At 42.0% G+C, this 18,920-nt stretch overlaps 1 protein-coding gene across 1 annotated transcript in view; it reads left to right on the plus strand.

The window, feature by feature from the left end:
• RPH3A (rabphilin 3A) overlaps positions 1 to 18,920 on the plus strand; it is a 396,706-nt gene that overhangs the window by 339,017 nt on the left and 38,769 nt on the right. Inside the window, exons 13-16 of the mRNA XM_077462038.1 lie at positions 7,791 to 7,865; positions 12,732 to 12,841; positions 14,433 to 14,559; positions 15,701 to 15,757. Of these exons, the coding sequence (XP_077318164.1) occupies positions 7,791 to 7,865; positions 12,732 to 12,841; positions 14,433 to 14,559; positions 15,701 to 15,757 (369 nt within the window). The remainder of the gene's footprint in view (positions 1 to 7,790; positions 7,866 to 12,731; positions 12,842 to 14,432; positions 14,560 to 15,700; positions 15,758 to 18,920) is intronic.

Below are 18,920 nucleotides of genomic sequence, written 5' to 3' on the forward strand. Positions count from 1 at the left end.
TGATAAAATATTTACAAAATGTGAGGGATGTACCCACTTTTTGAGATACTGTAAATCCATCATTTAAAAAAAAATCAAACAAATCAGATGTGTTTGATTTAAATCAGATTTTATTTTTTATTTAAATAGATTTTTGGATTTTTTTCATTTTTTTGAAAAAGGTCTTTAGAGTAAAAATCTAAAGATAGTTTTCTATTTAAGATACATTAATAATTTAGTTTATTCAGCATGAAATGGAGCTTAGTTATGCAGCATGAGGCTGTAAATATTTACATTTTTGGTAAACTCATTCAGTGAATCCAAGCTCTACAAGCTGAGATAACATGCACTGCATTGATGCATTCACACAATGTCACAGTAACCATGAGAGAAACCAAAGTTCAGGAATAGTCCTTTATCCCATTGCAAATCTATCAAACTGTACGTTTGAATCGGTTCCGATGTCACTGTTTTACTAACCCGACAGCTTATTATTCTAAATAGGAAACCTTCATTTTGTTTGCAAGTATTATAGATTCTAACTACCAGCAAGACTAAGTCCTTACATTTAAAGAGCACCTGTCATTTCAGATCCATCATGGCAGCGCCTGTTAGCGGGCATCCACTTACCTGCTGCTGCAACGTCCCTCACCTTGTTGTGTCACTGCCACATCACCAGCTGTCCCATTAAAGTGAATGGGACTGTTGGTGAGTCAACAGCGGGTAAGAGGAGGAGCCGCTGGGGGACAGAGATGACAGTTGCTCTCTAAAAACTACGATTTAAATCAAGCCTTTTTACTAGTGATTTAAATCATGTTTTAAATCAACCTGATTTAAATCAAATCCACCCTGCTTCTAATAATACCTGACACTATCCAAAACTAGAAAATGCATTGGCTTTGCATACACTTATATTACATACTTAATCAGATATGATGTGAAATATATGAAACTAAAGTTGTTTGTGGTATTTCAAACTTTCACTCTCTAAGTGACAAGTAGGAATTTGATGAGATGTGATGAAGCAACCCAGACAGTTTTGATTTCAGGCACCTTGATAAATAAGATCAACACTGAGCCCCACAGAGTTATGCCCCATACATACGATCGGAAATTCAGACGGAAAAAGTCTGATTGGATTATGTTGTCTGAAAATCCGATCGTGTGTGGGCTCTATCGGACTTTTTCTGTCTGAATTTCCGACAGAAAAAGTTTGTGAGCTGGATTTAAAATTTTCCGACAACAAAATTCGATGTGACTTTTTCCGATCATGTGTAGAGAATTCCGACGCACAAAGTGCCACGCAGTCTATTAGCTACTGGCCTCTACGTAGTCCCGTCGTACGTTACGAACTTCACCTAGTTCTGAACGATCGGATTTTCCGACAACTTTGTGCAACCGTGTGTATGCAAGACTAATTTCGGCCAAAATCTGTCGGAAAAAATCAGACGGATTTTGTGATTGGAATGTCCGACCGTGTGTATGGGGCATAACAGACATCAATAATCTCAGTGTACATAGTAGTTCTCAGCCACACACATTTTCTAAAAAAAAATTAAAAATAAAAAAAAACACGCTAACAGAGCTGAGGTTCAGAATGCCATTAGTGCATACTCGCAGTTGTCAAATAGACAACAAATTACATTTTATGCACAAATGCTTTTTTTCAAACTCATTAGGTGATATTGACTTTCTCAGGCATTCCTTTGTGGACAAAGTTTGTGAACCTATTACCTGACACACCCCATGCTACTGTGGAAAAGCACCAGAACGGAGGTGTTGAAAAGATTTAATCTCCTAACCCTACTACAAAAAACTTAAAAGGATTTTTCTTTCAACAGTCAGGGGTTAGGTTATGGTTTACAGTAAAGAATATATAAGTGTTTTGTTATGTAAAAAATAAAAGGCAACGTAAACTATACAAGTAGTAGTTCTTTTGAAGAGACAAGTGACTGACTGTACTATAACTTGCTGGCTAGGTATATTCAACAATGTATTTATTTAAATTTACTGCGGCCTGTAGACAGCATATCCTTGAACCCAATTTGTTAACAGTACTGACAATATATAAATATAACTTTTATGCATTATTGTGTTTAAAAACGTCTACATGCATTTGTTTTATAGGCATATGTGGGTCTGTGTACTTTTATGCCAATGACTGCTTTTTATTTCTGACCTGGAACTCTCTCCAGACGCTCCTTTATAAACTGCTCCATAAACTACTAAATATTCTTCTCTGGAAGGTGTCTGTCTTTCTTAATACAATCACATGGGCCTATTAAATTTACTCTTGCTAGAATTTCAGGTGATTCTATTCAGAAAGGTAGATATTCACAAGTATTTTCTACCTTACACCCCCAATAAAAAACAAAAACAAAACAAAAAAAAGTAGAATGTGTTTTTAAAAGTGGTGTATAATCTTGACAAATATGTTAGATATTAATGTAAAAGAAATTAACTTAATTAATATGAATAATATATATTATTATAAAAAAAAAATACAAACATTTCTGTGTATACCTTGAAATGATATATGTAGCTGGGACAGCCATATTTACTCATTAAATATGCAGGTTCTGCTTTGAAGTGACATGCAAAGGTTATGCTTTACTATTCCTTCTTACAATGCAAGTCTATAGGCTGTTTGACTCATTAAATGCAATGCTCTCCATCAGGGCCGCCATCAGTGGGGTACAGCCCATACACTTGTAAGGGGCCCAAGGATCTGGACGGGCCCGGCTGACTGTCAGGGATGTAAGAAGGCAGGGGCAGGTGCAGAGGAGCTCCATGGATGCTCCTGTATGTGTGTGAGTTGGCAGGCTGCTGCTCTGTCATGAGCTGACATCGGGTTCTTTGCTGCCACCTCTGGCCATTTCCTGCATGTGCACCCCTCTGCATGTGGAATCAAGAGCTGGGACTAGGACCATCTAACAAGTAAGAGCTGTTTTGCAGGGGGGGGGGGGGGCTGTGTGTGTGACTGTGTACATGCCTGTGTGTGTACATGTCTCTGTGTGTATACATGCCTGTGTGTGTGCATGTCTTGTGTGTCTACATGCCTGTGAGTGTATACATGCCTGTTTGTGTACATGTCTCTGTACATGTCTCTATATCTGTACATGTCTTGTGTGTGTATACATGCCTGTGTGTGTGTACGTGCATGCCATATATACACATGTGAGTGGTGCTGGGAGCATACAGGTGTGAGGGGGCTGAGAGCGTACATGTGTGAGGGGGGCTGAGAGCGTACAGGTGTGAGAGGGGCTGAGAGTGTACAGGTATGAGGGGAGCTGAGAGTGTACAGGTAGGAGGGGGGCTGAGAGCGTACACGTGTGAGGGGGCTGAGAGCGTACAGGTGTGAAGGGGCTGAGAGTGTACAGGTGTGAGGGGGCTGAGAGCGTACAGGTGTGAGGGGAGCTGAGAGCGTACAGGTGTGAGGGGGCTGAGAGCGTACAGGTGTAAGGGGGGCTGAGAGCGTACAGGTGTGAGGGGGGCTGAGAGCGTACAGGTGTGAGGGGGGCTGATAGCGTACAGGTGTGAGGGGGGCTGAGAATGTACAGGTGTGAGGGGGGCTGAGCGCGTTCAGGTGAGAGGGGGCTGAGAGCATTCAGGTGAGAGGGGGGCTGAGACCGTACAGGTGAGAGGGGGGCTGAGAGCGTACAGGTGTGAGGGGACTGAGAGCGTACAGGTGTGAGGGGACTGAGAGGGCTGTTGTGCAGGGGGGGGCTGTATGTGTGACTGTGTACATGCATGTGTGTGTACATGTGTCCGTGTGTGTAAATGCCTGCGTGTGTACATGCCTGTGAGTGTGTACATGCCTGTGAGTGTATACATGTCTCTGCGTGTATACACGCCTATGTGTGTACATGTCTTGTGTGTGTATACCTGACATGCCTGTGTGTGTGTACATGCATGTCATATATACACATGTGAGTGGTGCTGGGAGCATGGGGGGCTGAGAGCATACATATGTGAGGGGGGCTGAGAACGTATAGGTGTGAAGGGCCTGAGAGTGTACAGGTGTGAGGAGGGCTCAGAGCATACAGGTGTGAGGGGGGTTGAGAGCGTACAGGTGGGAGGGGGCTGAGAGTGTACAGGTGTGAGGGGGCTGAGAGCGTACAGGCGTGAGGGGGGCTGAGAGCGTACAGGCGTGAGGGGGGCTGAGAGCGTACAGGCATGAGGGGGGCTGAGAGCGTACAGGCGTGAGGGGGGCTGAGAGCGTACAGGCGTGAGGGAGCTGAGAGTATACAGGTGAGGGGGCTGAGAGTGTACAGGTGTGAGGGGAGTTGAGCGCGTACAGGTGTGAAGGGGCTGAGAGCGTACAGGTGTGAGGGGGGCTGAGGCACTGAAGGACTTGGTGGGCTGGCTAGTGGGCAGATTTGGTGGAGAAGACAGTGGGTGGGACCCTGGGGAATGTTGGTGGTCAGGCTCGGGGGGGGGGGGGGTGGGCTCAGGCCTGTCGGAAGGTGCCAGGAGTGTTTTTCCTGCTGAAATACACTGAGGAATTGTCTTCCTTCCCTGTGAACCATTTTATCATTCAGAATCTGAGACTATTGTGATCTGGGTAACCATTTCTGAATCTGGAGGGGTGATGTCTACCCCCAATACTGGTGTTTAAAGACATCTACACAATAGTCACTGAATACATTTACATATTTATTTGTTTATTATTAGCACAATTTATTTGTCATTATCACTTTATGCACTTGGTATCAATATTTTATAGGAGTTTGTGCACTATATTAGAAAGTTTATTGTAGCGCACTATTATTTGATATACATTATTTTATTTAGGTGTCAGAACACTATGAGAATGGTCGCAGGGTAATTATTTAGGTATTTTCTAATTTTACTCACTGTATTTAATTACTGTATCAGGAGACACCTAGGGACAAGTCCTTTATTAAAAGATAGAAAAATAAAAAAATCCAGCGATGTATATTCATCTTATATCACGCCACCCGACGAGCAGAAAAAAAATGTAAAAAATGCACCAGCTCCACCTCCATGGGAGGCTCCCGCCAAGTGATGCTTCTTCTTGGTGACAGCGCTTATATAGCTGAGGGCGGGGCCACTTGGTGACGTAAACAGGTGACCCCGCCTTCCTCTGACGTCACAATGTTTTTCTTTAATACTGTGACATACTGAAGCAGAGCATGCTCCCCTCCCTTCAGAGACTGAGCCACAGGGCAGTATTCCAACATAACAACTCCAAACACACCTCCAAGACGACCACTGCCTTGCTAAAGAAGTTGAGGGTAAAAGTGGTGGACTGACCAAGCATGTCTCTAGACCTAAACCCTATTGACCATTTTTTTGGGGCAACCTCAAATGGAAGGTGGAGGCAAGCAAGGTATCTAACATCCACCAGCTCTGTGATATCGTCATGGAGGAGTGGACGAGGACAGTGGCAACCTGTGAAGCTCTGGTGAACTCCGTCCCCAAAAGTGTTAAGGCAGTGCTGGAAAATAATGCTGGCCACACAAAATATTGACACTTTGGGCCCAATTTGGACATTTTCACTTAGGAGTGTACTCAAACACTTTTACAGAACTCAGCAGACGGGTCCGTTGCTGCTGCCTGCCTTTGTTCCTGGGCTCTCACATTCAACCAGAAAGCCTGGGACTGCTGTAAGCAGTTGGGTCAGTTGTACACAGAGGAGAAAGAGGAACATCTGTTCCTCCCCCACCTCTGTGACAAATAAGGCTGGGGGCAACAAGGATTTAGTCACTTACAGTTTTGATGCTGCTTCCCTAGCAGGTACAGGAAAGCTTCTGATGAAACTGATCATCATATCACAGATGTGTGCAATTTTAAATCTTGACACATTTGGTATCTTTTTACATGATGCAACATTAACTTTTACATTTTACTCAAAAACTGGGTATTATATTGTGTTTGTGTGCACTACAATGTATTCAAGTGTATTTTCTCCTGAAAATTTGCATTTGATAAAGGCAAATATCATGCGGCATTGTAGCAACCACCATTTTATTAATTTTCAGGAAAAAGAAAGCTGATTTTAACATATACATGAAAAAAAAATTAAAATTGCCCCAGTAGACAAATGGTTAAAACAAATTACCAAATGAAGGCACAAATGTGCCTAAAAGCTATGTAACTCAATAAAAGCAATCTAATAAAAGCATATGTGTAATGTTTCATTGGAAACTGACGTCTCAGTTAAATGCATGCATACCTGGGTAAATCAATCAGTCAATATCAAGGTGCTTCTGCACAATGTCGTTATTACATAAGAGTACTAACATTGGAATATATAAAAAGATAAAATCTTCTTAAAATGAGCCTTGCAGTAAAATGCAAGGTCTGCTAACACTGCCCCCTCTCCATTCACAAATCATTTCTTGGTAGCTGTAAAATGTACTTATAAAGAAAAATGTCTGGGTTTTTACCTCCCTCTCCCCCACCTTCCACCTTTGATGCTTAGGTGGGGATGATATCAAATATCCAAGCTGGATTTTGGAGAATACAGAGCAGATGAAATCTTGCAATAAGATGTTCTTGCAATGGACTGGGGTGTCTTTACATGAAATTTCACCTGTTCTCAGGAATCTTCCTGATAGGACAGTGACATCACTCCCAACCTTGCAGAAGAGACGGTAAAGGCAAATATGATTCTAACTTTTTTACATGTATATTTAACACCTACAAACAGTAGGTATTTTGAAAAGGTGAATGGGGACCTGGCCAATTTGAGCGTTAAAGCTACAGGGACATACAGGGCACATGTGGGAACAAACCCATCAAAAGATATAGGCAAATCCACTTTGCACTGCAAGTGTCCTTGGAAGTGCAGTCGCTCGAAATCTAAGGGGTAGATCTGAAATGAGAGGAAGCTCTGCTGATTTTATCAACCAATCTTGTGCAAGCTAAAATACTATTTTTTTTATTTTCCTTGCATGTCCCCCTCGGATCTACAGCGACTTTACTTCCAAGTGCACCTGCAGTACAAAAGTGGAGTTTCCTTTAGTAAATAACCCCCATAGTGTTAAACGCTTACACAATTTAAAATCAACCAGTTGGAAGGACCATAAACTATATAAGAAATACATAAGTTCCCCAGCACTCAGCCTTTTTGGCCTTAAAAAATACACCTAAATAAAACCTATTTCTTACATATAAATAAAAAAAAATATTTATTTAGATCATCCTTGTAGATATATGGGAAAGCCATAGGCAATCATCAAGGCACACCTCCAAAGCATGGTCTCTGCTCAGTCTTTAGGATTTTTTTGTGCTACAAATAATGTAACTGCATTTGCTGACTTGCTTTGAAAGCAAGACATCTGGTGTTTTCATTTTCATAATTGCTATACTTTATAGTGACCTATAGCCAGTGAACTTGGTAACCTATATATCTTTTCCTGCTCTGTGACTCACTCAGTATGGAAACAAGAATGAAGATATCCCTCGTGCCTGCATCTTCAGAATAAGTCTGAAGTGGCAGTTTTTTTTTTACTATTCTGTGGATTACCAAATATATGTCTGATGGAATCCACATAATGTCATCTGGACTGTACATTTGTGGATGCTATAAAATCAATGCACATTGTAACCCTGAGCTTCTTCTTGTTCAGGGATGGATGTTTCTAAGGTAAAGGATGCAACATTTCCATGTTACTTTGTTTTTTAAGCTCAGGATTTTGAATTTACATTTTTGCTATGAGTAAATAACTGTTGTCCATGTCATGTTCATTGTTTGAAGTCTTATGTAGTAACAGGTGGTTATTCAGATTAATTTGCCACAAAAACTAATTATTTATGGTCTTAAAATTGAATTTGTCTTCTAGGGTTTAAAACCTATGGACTCAAATGGTTTAGCGGATCCATATGTGAAGCTGCATCTTCTACCTGGTGCCAGTAAGGTAATATACAGTTTACAAAAAAATTGATAGCTGTTTTTTCTATAATCGTTTGGTAGTGGGTGGATAAAAAGAACACACAGAGGAGATAAGGGTGCTCTGGTGGAGGTGGATAGCTGGTCAGATGGATGATAGTGATGAGATGGCACTTTTGGCAGCACTTTGAATGCAGTATGCAAAATTTTATAAAGTGCACAAAGGGTTAAAAGCACTTACAAGATCGTTGTGTGTTAAAAAACATGATAAAATCAAGAGTCCTCATCTGTGGCATGTGTCCATCCTCGGCATGGTGGTAGAGAGCAGTCTAGAGCCATCCATCAGCTGTAAAGCGTTCTTGTATGTGCTGAAGAGAGGAGGCAGCAGGGAAGCCTGTGTTCCGGGTTCAAATGTGGGACACACAAGGCTGATGGTGTCAGAGGGGAGAAATGGGCGGTGACACGTTTTGGAGCATATCCTGAAGCACGGTACCGCCCCTTTCTCTCCACTTTCTCCCCACTTTAACTTTATGTACTGCAGTGTATTACAGCACACTGTGTGTTGTGACATGTGGTGCATTGTGAAAAATGCATGCTGTGTAAAAATGCAGGCATACTGCTTTATTGAACAACCATCACAAATGTCTCGTCTACCTAAATGCAGGTAGTCAGACACTATATCTGGCTTCACCTATAGCAGCCCCCTTTCCCTTAAGGCAAGCAGACCTGCGGGTACTTGGTTGCCCCTCAGGACTTATACACAATGCTATAGTGCCTGGCCACCACACCTAGGTAGATGCGAACAGAGCAAACAACAGACTACTTGCAGTTTAGCAGGCAAATAACGTGGTTCTAAGACAGTCCAGGTAAAGGCAGGCTGAGATCATGGAATAGTCCAATATCCGGTCCAATGAAAGTCTAAGTAAAAAGCAGGCTGAGTTCAGGGAACAGTCCAATATCCGATCCAATGACAGTCCAAGTAAAAGGCAGGTTGAGTAAAGGGAATAGTCCAATATCCGATCCGGGTCATACACAGGGAGCTCCAACAGCAAAGCAAGGCAGACAAATGGGAGGCTTGATAAGGAACAATGCAGTTAACTGTGCCTCTATCACAAGCAAGTGATAGCGTGTTCGGTTTGCTTACATCAGGTGACTAATCCGATCAATCACCTTGGAGGTGAACACCGACAGGGGAAAGGCCATAGCAAACATCCGGATGCTGGAATGAGGAACAAGGGCACTAATTGATCATGATAAAAACACACTCAACGCAAGAATTATGGTGCGGAAATAGTTGTTTTCTATATGCCATTGCATTGGGCTTGTGTTTATTCATTTAGATAACCACAAGCGGGTTCATAGGGGCATGGTATGAACAATATAGAGCAGTTGGAGATAAAAAAAAATTAAAAAAAATTGATGGTTCCAAAAAAAAGTTGTCTCTTATTAGCTTTAATTATACATTAATAAAAATGGTGTGTAGGGGTCTTCCAATAATAAAACTATGGTGTTTTTATTTTGAACTCACATATGTGAGAGGAAAACCTATGACATTTCTATCAGGATTGTGGGTTTCCTTGGGTGAATGCTTGTGTGCATTCCTAAAAAGCCTTCCCCACACAACTCTCAAGTTTTTTTCCTTACATTGAAGTGATATTTTGTTGCTGCTTATCACAACATATCACCATGATAATTCAGCCACCTAAACAGCCTGACACTTTTTTCCAGCAGTGTGAAACCTAAATTGTAAAACATTTTCTGAATTGGCTAGATGGTATGTTTGTTGTGGATCACAATGTTAATTTCCCATAACTCAGACTTACTATAGCCCAATAGAGAATTTTAAGATAGGCTTTTACTTCTTCTCTGGAATTACAAATCTGAGAATTTCTTGGTATAATATATAGTTCTAAAGGGCTCGATGGTGAAGGGGCAATAAAGTTAATTTGAGATGCTGGAGAACGTGGTTTGCAGCTTTATTTTTAGGATCTTAATGTGAGGTCTGAGCGTGGGCAAGGTCTGGGGCACAGCTATTACTGCAATCTCTACTTGCTGTACTTTATTATTAATGAAGCCTCTACAAAGTATGTACTGATTTCTAATGAGGCAGTCAGGGAACACATGTATGTGTGTGTAGCCAGAAACATCAAAGCCTACCACCTTTACCATCCCCTGCTAATTAGCCTTGCTTGGTCAGCAAGTGTGGTTATCACTATATGGCCTGAATTAAATTTTTTCGGTTTCTTTTACTCATTCCTGAATTATTCAGTTTGTTGGAATTATTCTTTCAACACACAATTTTCAAAAACCTTTTCTTTATCGTACATCATGGGACACAGAGCCACAGTAATTACTGTATGGGTTATATAGGCACCTTTAGGTGATGGACACTGGCATGCCCTAGACAGGAAGTTTAGCTCCCTATATAACCCCTCCTCTTGCTGGGAGTACCTCAGTTTTTTGCCAGTGTCTTAGGTGTTGGTCACAAGTAAAGATGTGCTGTGCTAAGCTCTGCTGGGGAAATATTTGCTAGGGCAAGCCATGCAACCAAATCCAGTTAAAGTGTCTTTTCCAGGGTGAATTGAATGGTACCCAGGCCTCGTGTCGGAAGAAACAAGGTTTCTTCCTGTAACACTTCTCTTTTTAGAGAGCTGGACCCCGGGATCCAGTGTTTGGTTTTTTCAGCCATATTTCCTGGTGGGGTGCTTTACAGGCCCAGGAGTATGGGTCCCCCGACAAAAAGGGGCCCGGTTCCTGAAGGTTTTTAACGGAGCCCACCGTCAGTGATGAAGATTGGGTCTGTTTGGTTTACCACAGAACCCTGCAGCCAGATAAGGTAAGGGAGATTCCTAAGGAATGTTTCTAATTATTGTGGGTTTTCTCCTTTAAGTAAATGTGTCATGCCTAAACTCGCCACCAGGGGGCTGTCAAGAGCATGTACCTGATTCCATGCTTTTCAGTCTCACTCTGTGTCACAAGCTGCATGGTTCCTCCGAGCCCAAGCTCTAGGTAGGATGGGGAAAGGTGGGTTTTTCTCTTCGGAATGTCCCCCCACAGCTGCTTTCCAGGCAAAGAGGGCATGGGTCAGTCAGCGGTATGGCACACTGCTCCTGCTGCTGCTGCCGCCATTACGCCATCCACCAGCTCTCCTTCTCCCCTCCACCCCAGCCCCCCTCCACGTGCAATCTGGTCGGATCAGAGCCCCCACTCGAATGGGGAAAACAGTCTCTATTGAAAAAAGATGAGGGGGTGAAGTGGGTGGTAAGGGGGGCCGGGACTCAGCGCAGCATCGGCGTGGTTCAACGCCCACAATGTGGGCTATGCAAAGCTATAAAGGTGCACTTTTTGCAGGTGCATACAGCTAAAGGCGGGACACAGAGCAGATGGATGGCATGTGAGTGTGGGTGACACAGGCATTCCCAGGCACGTTTACTTAGCATCGGACTAAGCCTTGATAGCAGTGGCAGTTGCTGGACTATTTTGTTCAGCAGTGGGTGCATTTCTGTTAGTACCTCTGCATTTTTGCTTAGCACTATTGGCAGAAGGGAAGGTACAAATACCCCAAAAAATAGGGGCTCAAATAGGGGCTGAAGGATCTCCCTCAGCCTCTGTGAACATATAATACGACATATTCCCTTGGTCCTTTTGACAAGGCAGCTAGTTTTTCTGGTAGCCGTTTCTTCTGCAAGAAGGGTATCAGAATTGGCGGCTCTTTCTTGTAAAGAGCCATATTTAATAATTTGCAAGGATAGAATAGTATTGCGTCCTTTGTACCAAAGGTGGTTTTAGGTTTTCATCTAAACCACGATATTGTTCTGCCTTAATTTTTTCCAGAACCCTGTTCTACGGAAGAAAAGTCACTTCATTCTCTGGATGTAGTGAGAGCGGTCAAAATCTATTTTCTATTTGGAGGCGACTGCTCTGATTCGGAAAAAAACAATGTTTTGTTTGTGTTGCCTGAAGATCCTAGAAAAGGACAGGCAGCATCAAAATCTACTATTGCTAAGTGGATTTGGCAAGTAATTATTCAAGTTATGGTTTAAAGAGGAAAGTTACACCTTTTCAAATCAAAGCACACTCCACCAGGTCTGTTAGTGCTTCATGGGCAGTGCATCACCAAGCCTCCATTTGCTCAAATCGGCATGGCCGCAACTTGGTCTTCAGTCCATACATTCACCAGATTCTATCTGGTGGATGTAAGAAGGCATGAGGATATCGCCTTTGGGTGTAGTGTGCTGCAGGCAGTAATATAGGTCCTCAGGTCTGATTGCACTCTACTTTTGTTTGTGTCTCCCTCCCCTCAGTTAGCATTGCTCTGGGACCTCCGATGCAGTAATTACTGTGGTTTTGTGTTCCATGATGTACGATAAAGAAAATAGGATTTTTATAACAGCTTACCTGTAAAATCCTTTTCTTGGAGTACATCACAGGACACAGAGGTCCCTGCCCTCTTCTAATACAGGTATATTGCTTTGCTACAAAACTGAGGTACTCCCAGTAAGTGGAGGGGTTATATAGGGAGCTAAACTTCCTGTCTAGGGTGTGCCAGTGTCCATCACCTAAGGGTGCCTATATAACCCATACAGTAATTACTGTGGCTCTGTGTCCCGTGATGTACTCCAAGAAAATAATTTTACAGGTAAGCTGTTATAACAATCCTATTTTAGTGTTCCAATTACTAAATTGTTCAGCTTTCAAACATTCCACCATGTGCCATCTGTTTTTAGTAGAACACTGTGTATCATTAATATTTGCTCAGTTTTATTGTATAATATGCTTTGTTATATTGATGTTTGCTCGCAGCGCACAATCTTTTTAATTATTATATTGAAATTGAACTTTGTTTAAAATGTAAAATGAGAATAGCATAGTTTGATTTTCTCTATATTTCCAGGCAAACAAATTGCGTACTAAAACATTGAGAAATACTCGTAATCCAATATGGAACGAGGCCCTTGTGTATCATGGCATCACGGATGAAGAGTTGCAGAGAAAGACTTTGAGGTAAGATGTTGTGCTTGCCAAAAACAAATGTATAGCAACTTTTCTCGGATTTAGCATTAAACTTTTGTTAAGCCAGTGTGGTTTGCAAATTATTTTAACATTTATGATAATGATTATATTAGTCAGTATTTTTTATTTCTAATTGAGACTCTTCATGACAAACTATACATCCCCTGTTTTTACCCATAAATTTAGTAAAACTGTTGTGGACTCACCCAAATTCCATAGCTGCTGGACTAAGGGCTTTAGCTACATCTATTCATTGTTTTATAATATTGAATTGGTCAGTCTCCAGTGTCCTGGTCATTGATGGACTGTTTACTGAAGGGATGCTGTAGATGGGACCCATATCTGTTTATAGAGGTGTCTGAGAACCATATTGGTGCTGGAGCACAGGAAAGCCTTCTTAGTGGAGCCTTCCTCATATATATATATATGTACCCAAATGAAATTTTTATCATTTTTTCCCCACAAATAGAGCTTTCTTTTGGTGGCATTTGATCACCTCTGCGGTTTTTATTTTTTGTTAAAAAAAATTAAAAAGACTGATTTTTTTTTTTTTTTTTAGATTTTTTTTTTAGATTTTGTTATAAAATTTTGCAAACAGGTAATTTTTCTCCTTCAATGATGCAGGTTGCACTGATGGGCACTGATAAGGCGACACTGGTGGGCACTGGTGTACACTGAGAGGTGACACTGAGAGGTGGCACTGATAGATGGAACTGAAGGGAATTGCTAGGTGGCACTGGTTAGCACTGAGAAGTGGCACTAATAGGTGGCACTGATAGCTGGCAGTGGTGGGCACTGATGGGTGGCAGTGATGGGCACTGATGGGTGGCAATAATGGGCACTGATTGGCATTGGTAGGTTACACTGATAGGCAGTACTGCTAGGTGGCACTGATAAGGCACTGTATGGCACCACTGGTGGGCATTGATAGGTGGCACTTGTGGGCATTGATAGGTGGCACTCTAGGGCATTGATAGGAGGCACTGGTGGGCACTGTGGGCACTGCAGGTGGCAATGGCAGGGGGTACTGATTGGCACAGATGAGGCAGATGTGCCTCCTTCCTCTTCGGGACCGATGTCCCTTGCACATAAGCCGGTGATTGTTTTTTCTCTCCTCATGCTGTTAGTGTGAGGAGAAAAAAAAAACGATCACCAAGCTTTTGTTTACACACGTGATCAGCTGTCATTGGCTGACAGCTGATCACGGAGTAAGGGGCCGGGACCAGCCCTTCATTCGGATCTGTGATCACACGAGTCTCGTGACTTGGTGATCACAGCATGCGCGTCGTGCTTGCCCTGCAGGAGGCACACGGGGAGCATGCAAAGGGGAGACCATCGGGAAAGTCAGGTCCGTGCTGTAGCTGTCATTCGGCTATAGCGCGGATGCCAAGTGGATATATATATGTGTGTGACACTTGTATAAAATAAAGCCTAACACCCCAGTTCATAATTATCTATTATCCTAATTATCTATTCTAAATACAAGGTATTATTTAAATAATATTATTAAAATGAATGCAATGTTTATTTGGCTAAATAAAAATGAAATGATGTGTAAATTATATTCTATATCATCCATTAGAATCTCTGTTTGTGATGAAGACAAGTTTGGCCACAATGAGTTCATTGGTGAAACTCGGTTTTCTCTGAAGAAGCTAAAACCCAATCAGAAAAAGAACTTCAATGTGTGCTTGGAGCGAGTCATACCGGTACATACTGTGTGCATGGAATCGTTTACTACACTTAACTTATTCTTTTGCTTAGGCAAATCCTTATGTTTCCTTATGCTTAGGCGAGACTCACAATAATGCATATGTACGAGGAGCGTTCAAGTCAAATCAGCCCTTTTAATTTTACAGGTATGAAAAGAGATGCCAGAGTGGTAGTACTACACGCATTAGTAAGTGGCAAGTGACTCCTATTACTGATAGGCGGTGCACATGTCACAGATCAGTTCAGAGACCGTTAATCAAGATGGCAGACATCAGTGTAAGTGCGTGCATTGAACAGCGTGTGATGATGAAGCTTCTTGTGAATGAAGGTGTAAAACCCACAGCTATCTACAGAAGACTGTAGCACAGAAGCACAGTAGGGTGATGAGATGCTCAGCTGCAGTAAGACATGTTTCAAAGATGTCCGTACGTCTGCCGGTGATGATCCCAGGCCATGGTGGTTCCCAGCCCACAGCAGTCATTCCTGTGAACATGTGGAAAGCCTGATCCTGGATATTTGACATATAACCTTTCGTGAAACAAGACAAGAGACAAATCTTTCTGTAGTGCACTGATGATGAAGTGAAGCAGTCTGATGGTTCAGGCGTACTGACAAATCTTCTATGTCAAAGTTTTCTAGCATTAGTTAAATGCTGGGATAAGTGTATAACTGTAGCAGTGGAGTATGCTGAAAAATTAATGCAGTTGTCGCTCCTTGAAATTTGTTCTTTTATTATATAAACTCAAAAGTCCCGATTTGACTTGAACTCTCCTCATAATATGTATATAATATTTAAATAAGCATGTCATTATTTTTAACACAAGCTTCATTAGTATAATGAGTTCCATTCTGGATTAAATAGTTACATAGTTAGTAAGGTTGAATAAAGACACCAGTCCATCCAGTTCAACCTGAGTGAGTGTCTACAATTGTCCCTATCCCTGTACATTGTACACTTACACTTTTCTACTGTAAGTTGAATGCCTAGGGTAGTTGTAAATATGGTCTATACAGCTGTATCTGGCATATTCCTGTCTTATGTAGATGTAAATCACTCTTGTCAATGCACAAGTGATATTGCCACTAGTGTGAGTTCTCAGTTGTTGATTAATAATTAATTAGCACTTTTCTCTTCAGATGAAGCGTGCTGGAACAACTGGATCAGTAAGGGGCATGGCTCTCTATGAGGATGAAGTAAGTCTGTTTACAAGTACTATTACTAAATGCTACTTATACATGTTAACCTGTTAACCATACAAGTATATACTTTTAAAAGTGTTTTTTTTTTTTTGCATTATAATTTTTATGCTTTCTGTCATGTACACCTACTAGAGCTTTTAACTGGTTTAATAACTCACAGGAGACCAGTGTTAAAGTGATACTAAAGTCATTTAAAAAAAAAATAAAACATATTTTTCTCAGTATTAACGGGTTCCCGACCAGCAGCCGCAGTTATTCTGTGATAGGATGGTTCTCCTGGGTGAGCCGTCGTGACTGTACGGTGGCCCTTTAAGATGCTGTAGGAGGCACGCTCCTGCAGCGTGTCCCCGGAGCCGATGCAAGTACGGATATGATGACCGATGGGCACCCGCAATCGCTTGTGACAGAGCGAGAGATCTCCCCGGGTTATTTTGGGGGAGAGGAGACAGGTCTTACTCTCCTAAGTAGGAACAACAATCTCTCTCCTCCCCTAGTCAGTCCCATTCCCCACACCACAGTTAGAACACACCTAGGGAACACAGTTAACTCCTTGATCGTCCCCTAGTGTTAACCCCTTCCCTGCCAGTGACATTTAAACAGTAATCAGTGCATTTTTATAGCACTGATCGCTGTATAAATGTCACTGGTCCCAAAAATGTGTCAAGTGTCCAATCTGTCCACCGAAATATCGCAGTCCATATATTAATCGCTGATCGCCGCCATTACTAGTTGAAAAAATAATAATAAAAATGACATAAATCTATCCCCTATTTTGAAGATGCTATAACTTTTGCGCAAACCGATCACTATATGCTTATTGCATTTTTTTTTACCAAAAATATGTAGAAGAATACATATCGGCCTAAACTAAGGAAAACACATATTTTTTTTTTTTTTTTTACAATTGAGATATTTATTATAGCAAAAAGTAAAAGATATTTTTTTTCAAAATAAAAACCGCAGAGGTGATCAAATACTACCGAAAGAAAGCTCTATTTGTGGGAAAAAAAGATGTAAATTTTGTTTGGTTACAGTGTCGCATGACTGTGCAATTATTAGTTAAAGTGACACAATGCCATATCGCAAAAATTGGCCTAGTCAGAAAGGGGATAAATTCTTCCGGGGCTGAAGTGGTTAAACAGAAATTGGTCATATATATAAACTAATATGTATCTACTTTTTTATTGATAAAAGGATAAGTAAATGAACATTTAAATGGTGCTGGAAAAAATTCCTTTGTCTTAGCTGCCTGCAGGCTCAGGTTGCTCTGCATATCACTATTAGGGATGAGCCAAACACCCCCGGTTCGGTTTGCACCAGAACCTGCGAACAGACTGAAAATTTGCACGAACTTTAGAACCCCGTTAAAGTCTATGGGACTCAAACGTTTGAAATCAAAAGTGCTAATTTAAAAGGCTAATATGCAAGTTATTGTCCTAAAAAGGGTTTGGGGACTCGGGTCCTGCCCAGGGGACATGTATCAATGCAAAAAAAAGTTTTAAAAATGGCAGTTTTTTCGGGAGCACTGATTTTAATGCTTAAAGGGAAAAAAAAAAGTGGCGCGTTTCCCATGCTTAGTCCCTGCACAAAATTACATTTTTAAAGTAATAAAAGTCATTTAAAAGTACTTGCAGCTTTAATGTAATGTGTGGTCCTGGAAATATGGATGGAAATCAGTGAGACAAATGGCATGGGTACCCCCCCAGTCCATTACCAGACCCTTTGGGCCTTGTATGGATATGAAGGGGAACCCGCACCCAAATTAAAAAAAGGAAAGGCGTGGGGCCCCAGGCCCTATATATTCTGAACAGCAGTATACAGGCTGTGTAAACAAGACAGGGACTGTAGGTTTGTTGTTAAGTAGAATCTGTTTGTAATTTTGAACTGGTACATTTTTAAAGTGTAGCTCCAGCCAAAAAAATTATTTCTAGCTCTTTGGAAAACATAGGGAAGGGTTATCACCCCTGTAACATTTGTTTTGCTGTCTGTGCACCTCTTCAGAAGCTTTCACCTCACTTTCTGTCCCAATGACAAATGGTTTTTGAAAATTTGGGGTTTTAAGTGAAACAAGGATTGGTGATAAAGCATCAGTGGAGAGGAGACACGTTTTCCCATATCAACTCTTACAGGAGAGGATTTCCCTTCCTGGGGGTAGATTTCACCTCACTTCCTGTTGTCTCCTTCCGTTTGCAAGTAGGAGACTTTGTAAGTTGGATGTTTGAAAGTAGGGGCCTGCCCTATATGCTCTGCAGAAATTTGGGCCTAAGGTGTTGGTGTTGCCACAACACTGTAAGCCCTCACAATTACTCTTGGTGGGCACAGGAATGGGCCCTGCTGTGATATATTAGCGCAGGAATGAGCCCTGCTGCAAAGTATAGCATCAAAAATTTTAATTACATGTCCCTGTTAAACGGGGGCTGAAAAATTGGGCCTTAGGCACTGGTGCTGGTGCCACCATACTACAACCCCTCACAGATACTCTAGTTGGAGCGCAGGAATGATCCCTGCTGCAAAGTATTGCATCAAAAATTGTAATTACACACCCCTGTTAAACAGGGGCTGAAAAATTGGGCAGGCGCACCCTGTGATCAGTTACAAAGCCTCTAGCAGCACTGAAAGAACGCTGGATGCAGGATAGGCCAGTAGCTCAATTGCATACTGGGCATACTGGGCTAGCTCTGGCCAGTGATCATACCTTGAGGCTGCTGACTAAAAAATTGTCTGAACGCATCGGTCAGACAGCCACCTTCTCCACCGCTCCTTCTGTGACTGACCAAAGCCTCAGCAACACGTTGTCCAGGACCATGAATTTGTAGCCTCCCAGTCTCTGGGAATGCGTTGCACGGACCTTTCTGCAAGGCCTCCCGAAGATGTTTCATCCTCTGCTCCCTCTGCCATGGCAAAATAAGGTCTGTAACCTTACCCTTGTAATGTGGATCAAGGAGAGTTGCCAGCCAGTAATGATCCCTCTCCTTGATCCGACAAATATGAGGATCCTTCCGCAGGCTTTGCAGAATCAGGGAGGCCATGCAGCGTAGGTTAGCTGAGGCATTTGGTCCTGAGTCCTCTGGGTCACTAAGGACGACATGATCCGCAGCCACCTCCTCCCAGCCATGTACAAGTCCACGGGTTTCTTAGGACTGTAAATGATCCCTAA

Source organism: Lithobates pipiens, unplaced genomic scaffold (genome assembly GCF_037356315.1).
Source record: "Lithobates pipiens isolate NorthernLeopardFrog02 unplaced genomic scaffold, aLitPip1_a1.2 Scaffold_3, whole genome shotgun sequence".
Lineage (NCBI taxonomy): Eukaryota > Metazoa > Chordata > Amphibia > Anura > Ranidae > Lithobates > Lithobates pipiens.